General features: G+C 44.4%; 1 protein-coding gene across 1 annotated transcript in view; it reads left to right on the plus strand.

The window, feature by feature from the left end:
- Positions 1-12,920, plus strand: part of LOC307091457 (CUB and sushi domain-containing protein 3-like) — a gene marked incomplete at both ends in the record, with an annotated part of 210,064 nt that overhangs the window by 45,814 nt on the left and 151,330 nt on the right. Inside the window, 2 exon segments of the mRNA XM_079758444.1 lie at positions 4,203-4,449; positions 12,283-12,395. Coding sequence (XP_079614570.1) covers positions 4,203-4,449; positions 12,283-12,395 — 360 coding nt within the window.

The following is a 12,920-nucleotide window of genomic DNA, read 5'->3' on the forward strand; positions in this document are numbered from 1 at the left end:
TTGACGGTGTGCGTGTACCAATATGTATTATTGTTTCAAACAATAAGGGTAAGGGTTTCATTATTGTTTGTATTATTGTATTATTGCTTCAAACATTGAAATAAGATACTCTTGCCTTTGTGTGACAACAATGGGCACGGCGTGGTGATGAATGTACTTATTGTACATTGTTATGGGTCTTGCCTGGTCACGGTGTTGTGTAGCCCCTTGTTTTCGCTTTTGCTTTCTCTCCCTCGCCTCTGCCTTGGCTCCTGCTTTGTTCCCTCCTTATTTGCTCTTATTCTCTGTGATTCCCTCTGCATCATAATGCCTGTATTTACAATCCAGGCGGCGTACAACCGCCGGAGTGTCACTGATGGAATGCAAACACATCACTGTCTCCACCAAATCACTCTGTGGTGCATTACCAGCATTGATTAGAAAAAGGTCACGATGGTCTGTGTAATTGAGTAATGGAACACATCCATGTGTGCGTTTATAGGAAAGGGCAAATGCTAAGTTAATCCATAAGCTTTATGAATGACTTCGTTCCTTTATGATTTGATTCACTTCGACGCATTGACATGACCCCTTCCGGAACAAGGAAGACGAGAGATGGGTCATGATGGAGTGTGTGCGGTGGATACCTTTTTTTCCGACGTCCAACCGGATTGCTAATTAATCCTGCTAGCGCTGAAAGGTCATGTTCGACACTCAAGAGTCACTGGGGGGTTGGAGGGGTGTCAAAGGTAAGGGTCGCCGCCCCAGCTGAAGAGAGGGCTAAACGAACAATAACAGCCAAGGGACTTCCGGGTCGACGAGGGGGCAGTGGGAAGGCAGTGTGGGTACCAGCATCATTTCCCAGTTGCCTTTGTCAAGAGCGCAGTTCCTTGGCCGTGAATGTTTTTCTTACATAACAGGGTAAGAATTCAAATGATTTCCTGAATCGATTGGATTCCGATTTTCAAGGTCTCGTTTACAAGCTTCCGATATTGATTTGGCTAGGGATGCGATGCAGGGTGGTAATGTTGGATTATTGTAGAGTTTTATTGCAGTTGGCTGGTTCAAACTGTGCACATTGCTTATTCAATGTACTACAGGTGTGAAGCCTCAGCCAGCCCCGTCAGTCCGACCCGGGCCAAGTGAGGCTGCTTAAACCAGTTATCATCAAGTGTTGCTCACTGCAGAGCCAAACGGGCGGAGCTGACAGAGTCCAGCTCCACCACTCTGGACCTAGTCCAGCTGATTGGGTAGACACTAGCCAATCAACCCAGTTATGGTTGGGTTATGCTAAGGTTTATGGGTTAAGGTAGTGGTTAGTTTTAGGCTATGAAGTGTCTTGGGAACAGGGAGGTCTGTTCCCACCCATTTTTCCAACTTTGTGACACTTTTTATACTGTCATTGTGCATGAGTTATAATGAGCAAAGTTGTATATGAAATGCGCCACAGACCATGGCGTTATACTGAGAAGGGTAACCCTCACTCGGACGCAGAGATGAACCAAAAATAAACCACTTCTCAGACGGAACTTCACACACCCGCACACACTACTGACCCTATACTATATGAACCCTTTCTCGAGCGCCGCAGTCAACCGCTTCCCTGACAGAGCTCACTCTCCAGGGCTATAGCTAGATGCTACTTCAGCCTGTGCTGCCAAGTTGTATGAGTGGGTTGGGGGAGGGGCTGGACCTGAGCCCGGGGGGTGTGGCTGGAGTTGGAGGTGGAGCTAGACTAGGTTGAGCTGGACTAGGTTGAGCTGGACTAGGTTGAGCTCCACCCATTGGCTCTGCAGTGAGCAGCCTCTCACCATCATCCACACACACTCCACAATGACCAACACACTATAGCAGTCAACACAAGATAAGGTGAATAGACCAGAGGCTGGCTGCGCGTGCTCACAAAGTTAAAGCTTCAAGCTTCAAGCATCCGGGGCAAAGGTCACATATTGAAAGGTTTGATCTTTGTGCCTTGTAGCGACCCCGTTTTGAATCCCACCTGTGGTCCTCTGCTACACGTCATTATCTCTCTGCCTCAACCCACTTTTCTGTCTCTGCAATGTCCTGTACCCCAAAAAAATCTTATTACAAAAAGATACAAAAATCTATCCTGGGATTGAATTAATCCATATTGGTTGAATAAAAATACACATATCTTTTCGGACTCACCACCATTCTCAACTATTTTACTTCATTTTTTCTTAATGTTTTAAAGACATGATCCATATTTAGGGTTAGTTTCTTTGCACGTTCCCAGTTAATTTACTCTCTCTCTTCATTCCTATCTGTGTTTTGTTTATTCATAATGGCGCGTTACTGGTATTTGTTCTTCCCTCTCAAACCCATTTACTACAGCCCTCCTCCCTTCTCCGGACGGCCAATCTCTGGGCCCCTAACCGGGGCTCCGGTATCGACTCTGAAGGTTAAACGAGCGATACGGCAGTCTCCGGTCTCCGAGGAGCTCCTTTAATTAGGGACCATAACCAATTAAAGAACCTCGCTGAGCATTATCTCGCAGTGTCCATTGAAAAGCTCTCCCAAGACCTCCGGGGGAGTGTGTGGGTTGCTGGTAGAATTTATAATAACTAATTGTCGTCAGAGGAGACGAAGAATATGAAGTTTTGCTATTGAGGACGTGTCTCATAGTATGAATGTACCGGCGTAATTTCTTTTGGTATGCTCCTTTTTTGGTCCTTTCAAAGGCGATTGTTGGTTTAACATGATTTATATTCCGGTCCACAACATAGGTTAGTTGCAATTTGTCCAACAGCATCTCTTGTTCTCCGGGCGCTGGAGTTCTGCTGGGCTCATTACCCTCGCATAGTGCATGTGCTCCCATTAAAGGACGAGGATGGAGCTAACATGCAACTGCACCCCCCCCCCCCCTGCCCTCACCTCCCTTTCATCCTCCTTCTGAATGTATCCACCTCCTCGTTTCCTTGACCAATCGTCTGATGCAGAAAGTTCAAGCAGGGGTGGGGGTGGGGAGGGTTGGGGTTGGGGTTCGGGGGGGAAGCTCTGACAGCCCTGGAGTGGGTAGCTGAGCCATCAAAGGTTTTAAATGGGCAGAGGCCTCAGTGTCACATATTAGCCTTAAATTATCCCAGAGCTGTGAAAGCTTGACTGTCATTTAGATTCTTTGAAAACACAAGCCAAAGAGAGGGAGTGAGGAAGGGAGGGAGGGAGGGGGGGAGGGAGATTAAGTATCCGAGGGGGATTTGGAGAAAATGATCTAAAGGTATATGGGTGGGGGGTTGCGGGCGAGATAGAGAGTGGGAGAGAGGTCTAATGGAGATGCCTTTGGGCTTGTGTGCAGTGAATATCGGCTCTTGTGCCACTCACTCATTTGAGGGGAAAAATAAATCGGAAATCAATTGTGAATTGCTGAACACTATTTGTATGTTTCACTCAACATGACTCACTGATGAGAATTAGAGGTTTTTTGGGGGGGTGGTGAAGTGGGCGAAGGAGACAGTGGGGAATTCGATACTTGTTTTCTACATTGTTTTATTACGAGAAATTAAGTCATGTCATCCGCTAGACATGTATCAGATTGATGAATATTGTTATTCCTGTCAGTGGCCGTTGAAGTGTGTCATTTCCTAATCTTTTGGCTTCGGGGCTCCATTATTTTCATATTTAAGGTTTCTTTTGGATTCATTTATAAGTAGTGTTTATCGTTTAAATCGTTTGACTCATTTCGGGAAATGTGAGCAAATCTAAATCTAAAAATGCTTAGCTAGCACACCTAGTAACCATTAATTCTGTAGCACAGGACAACGGTTTTAAAATATCTCTTATTACAGCATTTCACTCACACCAATCCAAATGACTCATTCTTTTCTTGTGTGATTCCTCCTCTGACCTTTAAGATAAATATTGGTGGATATTGCATACTGCTGCTTTTATTAACCTTACTGTTAATAAATTAGCGGCAACCTCAACCTCCTTCTCCTTTTGTCCTTGTTGCCATGATTGGCTGAATCTTGCTTGATTCATCCTCTCACCTTTAAGATCATTATCGGTGGTTATGCATACTGCTGCTTTAATTAACATCACTGTTAATGAGTAAGCTGCTGACTCAGGCTCCTCCTCCTTTTGTCCTTAATGCCACGGTTGGTTGGGACGAACCCAACCCCAGCAGTCTTGTCATCTGTCCTTCACGTCAGTCATCCTCACACTATCATCCTGACCCGCTCTGACCTTCATCTGTTGATTGACAGCGGAGGACACCTGCGGCGGCACACTGCGCGGCCCCAGCGGTCTCATCTCCAGCCCCGACTTCCTGGGCGGCGGCGGCTCCTCCCCGGCGGTCAGCACCGTCACCGCCGGTAACCCCGGCAACGGGGACTGCAAGTGGACCGTCCTGGCGGACCCAGGGGACACCATCTCGCTGGTCTTCACCGAGTTCCAGATGGACGACAAGTCGGATTACCTGGAGGTGGAGGGATCCGAACCGCCCACCATCTGGTGAGTGGAGTCTCGGGGAGGGGGGGGTTTGAGTGACTGACCCCGTCCGGCCGCGGGTGTTAAACAAACGGCCGCCGGGTCGGACGCTGGGCCTAGGCTCGTGGGACCTGAGGTTTTTGTGTGGTTTACACTCCGTGTCCGGGGATTTGCGAGAGGTGCCTTGCTGTGTAAATCGTTGGCAGATTGGTCGGGATGGAGGACAAGAGAATCCTTTAAGGGTGGGATTAGGGAAAACACAGGACATCCAACTGCACAGGTCTGCCTGGTGGACCCTGGGGCTCTGAAGTCTTTAATCACTGATCCAGGGAATGATGTAGCCTATATACTGTTTAATTATGATTGGTGTAGTGTCTGCTGGATGTGTTTTGTGGTGTATTATGGTGTATTATTGGGAGGTATGGGCGGCATGTGACTCAGGAGGTAGAGTGGGTTGGCTTGTAACCGGAAGGTTGCTAGTTTGATCCCTGGCTCCTCTTAGCTAAGTGTCGAGGTGTCCCTGAGCAAGCCACCTCACGCCAACTGCTCCCGACGAGCTGGCTGTCGCATTGCATGACTGACACCCCCGACGGTATGTGAATGTGTGCATGAATAGGTGAATGTTAGGCAATATTGTTAAGTGCTTTGAGTGGCCACTGGTTGGAAAAGCGCTATATAAATGCAGTCCAAATTTATTTTGTAAAGGCTTGAGTTAACGACAAGTTTGCTTGTAAGTTAAGGATTACGTCGGGTGCATTATACCGATTATTATGCCAAAGAATGTTTATTTTTTCATTTATGTTTCACAACTTTAATTAACAAAATGTAGTTTGCTCATTTCCAAAGCTCTCCTTTTGGTTGAATTAATCTATAAGGCGCAAACATAAGTCTCCAATTGAAGCCAAGTGCTCGGCAGAAACACAAAAAAGCACACATTTTGAATCATTCATCATTCATGCAACACAACAGTTTCTATTGCGTCAATCAGCCCTCCTTGTTGCCGACCTCCTGCACTACATGATTCTCTCTGCTTCTTTATTCATGGTATTTATACAACATTGTAAGACAGTTACACAACCGTTTTGTTGTGCAAGTGTCAAAGAAACGAAGGTTGAGTTTAGTCGAAGGAATTGCAATTCATCTCACTTATTTATGGTTGTCAACAAAAGTGCGTTCCAGTGCTTGGCATTTAGTACATCACGTCAGTTAAAACTATTCAGGCAGGAATGGCTCGTCCTGAGCCTGAAAAAATACTGATTCTTCTGCATTTTTTTTATTTTGGCACGGCATTAGTCTGATAAAACGTTTCTATGTTTTCCTGAGTAGCTTAACATCTGTAACTGCACTCGACGAAGAGAATAGTTGCATTCGTAATAATAATACTAATTTATAAGCCCTCACAAGTGTTGTCCCTAACGCGTACAGCTTCAGTCAAATCCATTTTGAGATCTAACGACACTCGTAAGTATTATGGTCTTCTATTTGGGCTGATGTGAAAGTCTGTCCCTCGTGAAGCACGGGACTGACAAAATACTGACAAAATCACTGTGTGTGAACGTGATCATCCTCCAGGTATATGTGATCCTGCCAGAGATTAATTGGACACGGTTCAAAGAAGCGCTAATCAATCATTTAGCAATGAGCTCTTTTTTCCCTTCAGAGCCGCCGTCGGGGAGTCTGATAGACAGTGTTGGGTACCAGGAGTTGAAAAAACTGTTTGCCAGAAGGCTGGCGAGGCGAAAAGAGTCAAAAGGGGGAGGCAGCACGCGTGGCAGCGACTGCCGATTGTGTAGCCAGGGTTGAGGTGTGAGTGACAGGGAAGTGATGTCGTGTTATGACAGCCCCGCAGGTAAACATCTTGGCTTAAGAATATCTTCAGAATGAACTCGTTCACTGACCAGCGCAGTGTGTCTTAGTAAGCCTACAGCTGGGGGTTACTTTTGCTGACTGGATGATCTGTTGACTACCAGAGAAACGATTTGTTGCCTCAATGTCATTCAAAGATGTGTGTTTAGAATATGAAGATAAAACTAAGATCCGTCAGGGGTAATATATACGGCTTCTAAACACCAAGGTGACAATATGGGAGGCCGCTGAGTTGCCCGCTTTGCAGGCTATAGAGTTTTCATTTTAATCTGCATGGGTCACTTGGGACCCACTAAGTCTGGTTAAAACACAAGCCGCTGTCTGGCCGAGGTAAATAAAGAGACAGGAGAACAAATGAAACTAATTGAAACGAGGCGCGAACCACACCAGCCTCTGCCTGTAAAATAGCTTGCTCTTTCTCCCACCCTCTTTATGAGCACTTGTGATTGTGTACAAGGCCATTGTACAGCCCCGCTTTACAGACACAGCACCGTATTACACCAGCTGTGGGTGGAGACGCCAAGCCATCAGTTTACCTCTTGAGTTTTAGAGCTGCATAACTATGATTGACAGCCAGGGGACCTGTGGCCCAATCAGACTCAGCATCTGCTCTTAGCATCAGAGTTGTATTTTTTTGGTGGTACATTTAGCATTGATTTCCTCTACTTTGTAGTCATTTTATTATTGCGTGTAAAATATTAATTAAAATTGTTTGACATTAGACCTTTCAAATTATCTTGGATCATTTTTTATCTAAATTAAATCAGACTGATTTGTGTTGGGATGTCAGTGAGACTGGCTGCGTTCAGAATAATTCAGGTGGGTTGCACCAGAAAGGGATTCTTTCAGTATAGTTAGAGGACTGTTCCAGCCTGGGTCATTGAACAATCGTAACCCTCTTTCCTGGCTTCACGGAAATATACACACACAAACAAAAACCCATGCACCCAGTCTGCAGTAGAGCTTTTAGTGCTAGCAGGCTCTTGCCACAAATGAAGGAAATAAGTAGTACTGGGTCGTGTTACTTCAGGGTTTGTGGGGAACAAAACAATATATCGTCATACAAGTTCTTTACTTGACAGGGTATTATCAGGAATACCCAAATGCTGCTGCTGTTGTTAAGTTTGTGTTTGGCAGAGTTGGTTCAAGGAAGTAGTATTGATCGATGATATCGGTAACCGATTTTTTATTAGATGCTTTGATCACCAAGGCCTGTGAGATCCTATAGCTAATCAAAGATAACGCAAGGATCTGTTCAAGATTGTATTGTAATTTCTGTTGCACCGCTTATTATTTAAATTGTTTGCCCAACAAGCCAGTGAATAAGAGCATAAACAAGTTTAAAAACTTCACCTAAGACGTACCCTGACATTTAAGTTGCCCTTCATTACCGATTTGTGAAATGATGCTTTAAACAAAGCGTAACATCTTTCTAGCTCACAATAAATTGCCTCTCGATGAATAGATGAGGTTTATAATAGGAAGATTAACCTATTTGTGATTCTTCTCAGTCTCTAATCTCCGATTTGATGTTGATGTTGTTTCAATCTTGGGCAGAATTTAACTCTACTCTCTAACACTTCAGGAATATGAAGTGGGGTTCCGGGTGTCTCAGGACAAAGTGTAGGCAAGATCAGGTGAAAGTCTGTGTTGTGCTCCTCAGAGACCCACCACGTATCATAGGCTGCCAATGGACATAGGACAATAACTTCACCTTTAAGCGTTCAGCTCTTATGTCCCTCTGCTGCACATAACCAGATAAGATACAATTTGTACTCTGTCGGAATACTATTACTCCCAGATGGGATATTCTGGGAATATGCATTGACCACAGTGGTTTACCATACCAATGTTATTATGAAAAGTATCAATACAAATCTAGAATAAATAAACTTTTTTGTCTGCCTAGTCATTCTTACTAATTTGTTCTATTTGGTATTTCAAGGACTACACTCTGAAAACTCAATGCCTCTTCTCAAATCAAATCCCCAGAATACAGTCCAATCAGCTGGTTCTGCTGAACTGCAGCGATGTCGGTGTGTTGCTGCTCCTCTGACTTTATAAGAGCAACCAAAATATTGCCAATTGTATTGATGGCGAGGGACGCCACTTGACGCTAATTTGAGCCAATCAGAATCCGACACCGCAATAACACCAGGCTCCCCCAGGAGTTTGAGTCTTGATCGGTGGCGCTGTCCTTGATTGTTTTGCCCGTTTGTTAAATCCATCAATCAGAATCAATTACCGGCCGTCTCTTCTGTCTTCTAAGACAGACTTTTAAGACAAATTAGCCTACTGGAAATGTGTCCCCGTTTGTTTTCTGCCTGTCCCTGATGTTATCTACTCGCGTCTAATTAAACTCTTGTTATTCCTGCTTTGTTTTGTTACATTGTCACATCATGCCAATTAAGAACCGTTTGATTCCCACGCGTGAATTTGTGCTTTTCTGCCATGCCTGCCTTGTCTCTACATGTTTTTTATCTAGTCTGCACCTCTTCTTCTTGTGCCAAGAACTTAAACCATTGTGGGAGTCCTTAATAATCTGTTTTACTAATATAGCAAATCTTACAAGCATCACAAAATTATTTAAAAAACTTAAATTGCTCAAGTTCATCCGCCCAATCCAGTTAAATTATGAACGGTATTTGGGGGTTGTGGATTTATCAAGTGGATGAGGCCAGGTTCATAGCACGCGTGCCAGGGAGTAATCAGCGAGAAGCAATATTGCATATCTATCTGTGGCGGAACCAACAGACTGGCGGGGTGAGTCTGCTGCACGGATCGAAAAGAATTTCATTGTGTGAGGAGTCCCATTCCTCCGATTGGATTTGACGTGGCCCATCTTGTGGTCCCGACCAAAGGAGAAAAACAGCAGAGAAACCAACCACTCCTTCCCCTGGTATCTTTGTCAGGAGACCAGACATCCCAACGGCCATGGGTAATTCATTAGCTCTTTGGCCATGGTGGTTATATCACAGAGAGGAAAGCCAGGGAGTAACTGTTGGCTCCGGAATCGACGCGCCTTTTAAGTTCATGGAAAGGTGACTCGACGGGTATTTCCAGGGCAGTGATAGTGTAACAAGAGAGTTCAAGGCTCAGACCTCTTGTGCCCAAAAACATACATTTCCCTTGCTATGATGACTCATCATTTGGAATAATGGGGAGGCATATGGCTCAGGAGGTAGAGCGGGTTCGCTGGTAACCGGAGTGGGTGAATGCTAGGCAATTTTGTAAAGCGATTAGAGTGGCACAGGTTAGAAAAGCGCCGTATAAATGCAGTTGAAAGAAAGAAAGGGATCTCAGCTACAGGACATCCCAACTGCAGACTGGACCACTGTGACTCCAACGCCTTTGTAGGGGGCACGGAACTCGGAACTCTTTACAGAAGGACTTTTCCACTTCAATGATGGGATTTCTTTAATGCAGGAAACTACATTTTTTCTTTTGCAGCATATCAAAATGTTATTGTCCGTAATGCAGCAAAATGAGCCCCTTGTAAAACGTCTGTGACCTTTGGATTCGCCGTTCATGACACATGGTGTTTTGATGTGCTCTGGTAGTTTGCTTTTGCTACTCCAGTTTATTCACCTCTGCTGCTCTTAAATAAGTTACATCCCTGCTTCCCTGCCTACGGGGGAGCCAGGCAGCTGCTCAGCCACAGACTTTTATGGTCGCCATCCATTTTTCTGAAGAGGTACGACAAAACCTTGCGATAACTTACGGCCTCCGTGGCAGCAACATGCAGACGTTGGCTTATAAACAGTGTCGTTTGTTATCTGTTTTTTTTCTTTTTGGGTCACGAAGAAAAGGTCAAGTTTTATGTAAAATCAAACACGGTTAAACATCTCCCCTGCGGGCCGTCGTCGCGGTTGGTGATGGATGGTTTCGCACTTTAGCATTAGAAGCCATCCAGTTTTCTATTAAGAAAAACGGTGTGCGTGTTGGGCCGTCCATTTTGTAAGGAAGCACTTTTTGTTTCTCTAATTATCTCCTGTAAAGAAAGTGATTGACTGGATCAATCTCTACGTTTTCATTGTAATCTCTTTCCTTTAATGGTGAATAGAGTATTGGATTTTTAGTGCAGATAACCCCCCCCCCCCCCTTCCCTCCTTCTCTTTTCACTAACGGTAAACAATACGCCTCGACTACTCCACTCCCCACCCGTTCCGTGACAGCGACACCTCAGCAAATGATGCTTGAAGCGCTGCAGCGTGATAGTTTATGCTCACTGGGACCCACGGTGTCTCGTTTTGTTTAGTTTCCTTTCGTTCCCTCTCCTGCTGAAGTTGTGCTTTAATGGCCACAGTGGCATTGCTGCGCGCTATTGACTGTTGAGGAAGAACAAGATGCACGCTGGGAGATAAAAGCAAGGCCTGCTTAGCTAGACAAATGACAAGTCTCCTGGCAGCATTGAAGCTGTGTGATTAGTCCCCGATGCCCGCATTGTATACTACTTTTAATTCTTTTTTTAAATCTAAAGCTTGAAACACGCTGGTAGATGTTGAGAGGCAAGTTAGTAATGGGATACGGGGAAAAGCATGCCAATACACCTCCATGTATCCTCGCCTCCCGACTGTTTGTTATATTTAAGATGGATTGAGCTACAAAGACTTTGTATGCACGCACAGGATCTTGCACGCACACACACAGAAACACACACACACACACACACACACACACACACACACTAACACAAAGCACATATCCATGAAGAGTCCTTGTAAGAAAGGATTTCTTCCAGGTTTCAGGGCCAAACTGTTAAGTTTTCAGTGTGCTGTTTCTCTCCCTTGACAGGACATAAGAGGTGCCTTTGCACATAAGTAATTCTGAAGCCTTCCTGTGGCTTCTCCACATTACAGCTATTAAACAAAAAAATAAATAAACTGCTGAGATTAAATGCCATTCTTTGACGCAAGCCAGGGAGATGGAAATTAACTAGCATCACATTATAAGAGTTAAATACAAATGAATAAATTAAATGGCTCTCAATACTAATTTAATGTTGAGTGTCAAACAGTTGTGTGTCATAGATTTTTATATACACATACACATTGTGAATTAAGTAAGAATTGTTCTTTGACATTATTTGTTCATATTTTATAATAAACTTGGACGTGTCCATTACAACAAAGAATGGAATCATGGTTACGTGTCTAATCAGACAATAAGCCTGCGTGGCCTCCCTATTCTCCTTCAGCAGGTTTTGACAAGTAATTATTTTACCCATTACATGCTGACATGTTTTTCTGTTTGTTTGGAAAAGGGTTGGAAACAAATAACGAAACGCTCATTTATAATATTTTCATTTGTTGATGAAAACAATTTCTTGGCACTACAGGTGATTGCCCAGTAGGGAAACATCATTACCGCTATCATAAAGCACAGTATTGTTATGTGTGAAAATCCAAATTAAATGTGTATCAGATGTACAAAGAAACCATATTATCCAGGTATTAAAGGTATTTTATCTATAAGAGTCGTTTGAAATAGCTAGGATGTAAGCATACGTTCTTGACATTTGGGTATGTTTTTATAGTTCATTTAATATGTTTTGCAGTGTTTACTTTCTGAGCGTCTAGTTTTTAAACAAGAGTTTGTCCGTCCAGTGTGACCCTCGCACTTGTTTTACATAAAGGACGGCAGTGGCTCATGGATAGAGAGGGTAGAATGGTAACCGGAAGGTTGCTGGTTCGATCCCCGGCTGGAGTGTCGAGGTTTCCCTGAGCAAGACGCCTCACCCTAACTGCTCCCGACGTGCTGGCTGTCGCCTTGCATGGTTGACTCTGCCGGCGGTGCGTGAATGGGTGCATAAATGGGTGAATGTCAGGCAATAATTGTAAAATGCTTTGAGTTGCCAATGATTAGATAGGCGCTATTTGAATGCAGTCCATTTACCATTTACATCAGTGGCAACAACTTGAGGCTGGGTTATCCGTGTTTACCCTCCAATGCTGGGTCCCATGCTCAGCCTTCCTGTGTTCTCCTCCACAGGCTTTCCGGGACGAACATCCCGGCACCCATCATCAGCAACAAGAACTGGCTGCGGCTGCACTTTGTGACGGAGAGCAACCATCGACACAAGGGCTTCAGGGCCCAGTACCAGGGTAAGACACGAGTCCTCCACCATGTCCCCCACCCCGGGCATTAAACACTAAAACACGCCGCCAAAACCTCCCCCGCTAATTACCTCCATATTTTCATTCTTTATTTTTTAACCTGAATGTTAATAAGGCTCCTGTCGAGGGCAGACTCTAAACAGAGGCTGGTTGTGGTGCTGTCCTTTGACATCGGTCCCCCTTGTTGTTAAAAAATAGCTCAAGGATACAGCCTTTTTTCCCCTGTTAGTTAAAAAACATAAACCTCCCCAAAACAACCTCATATATTCTTCAGACCTTATAAACACTTTGCTGTAGATATGGTAGGGCCTTTTACGAATTCAATCCATGCAAATGATCCTATAGGTCAACTGCTAGTACAGGAATCTGAGGAGTGAAAGCATTGCAAGCATAAGAGAGAAACCAGCGCCCTGTTTAGTGCGGCAGTGTTGCGCAATTCATCTACATTAGTCACGTATTTACAATGGAAATCAGAAAGAAAAAGTTGTGAGATTACTGCGATGATGCATAACC

This window comes from Pollachius pollachius, assembly GCF_949987615.1.
Source record: "Pollachius pollachius genome assembly, chromosome: 1".
NCBI classification, from domain to species: Eukaryota; Metazoa; Chordata; class Actinopteri; order Gadiformes; family Gadidae; genus Pollachius; species Pollachius pollachius.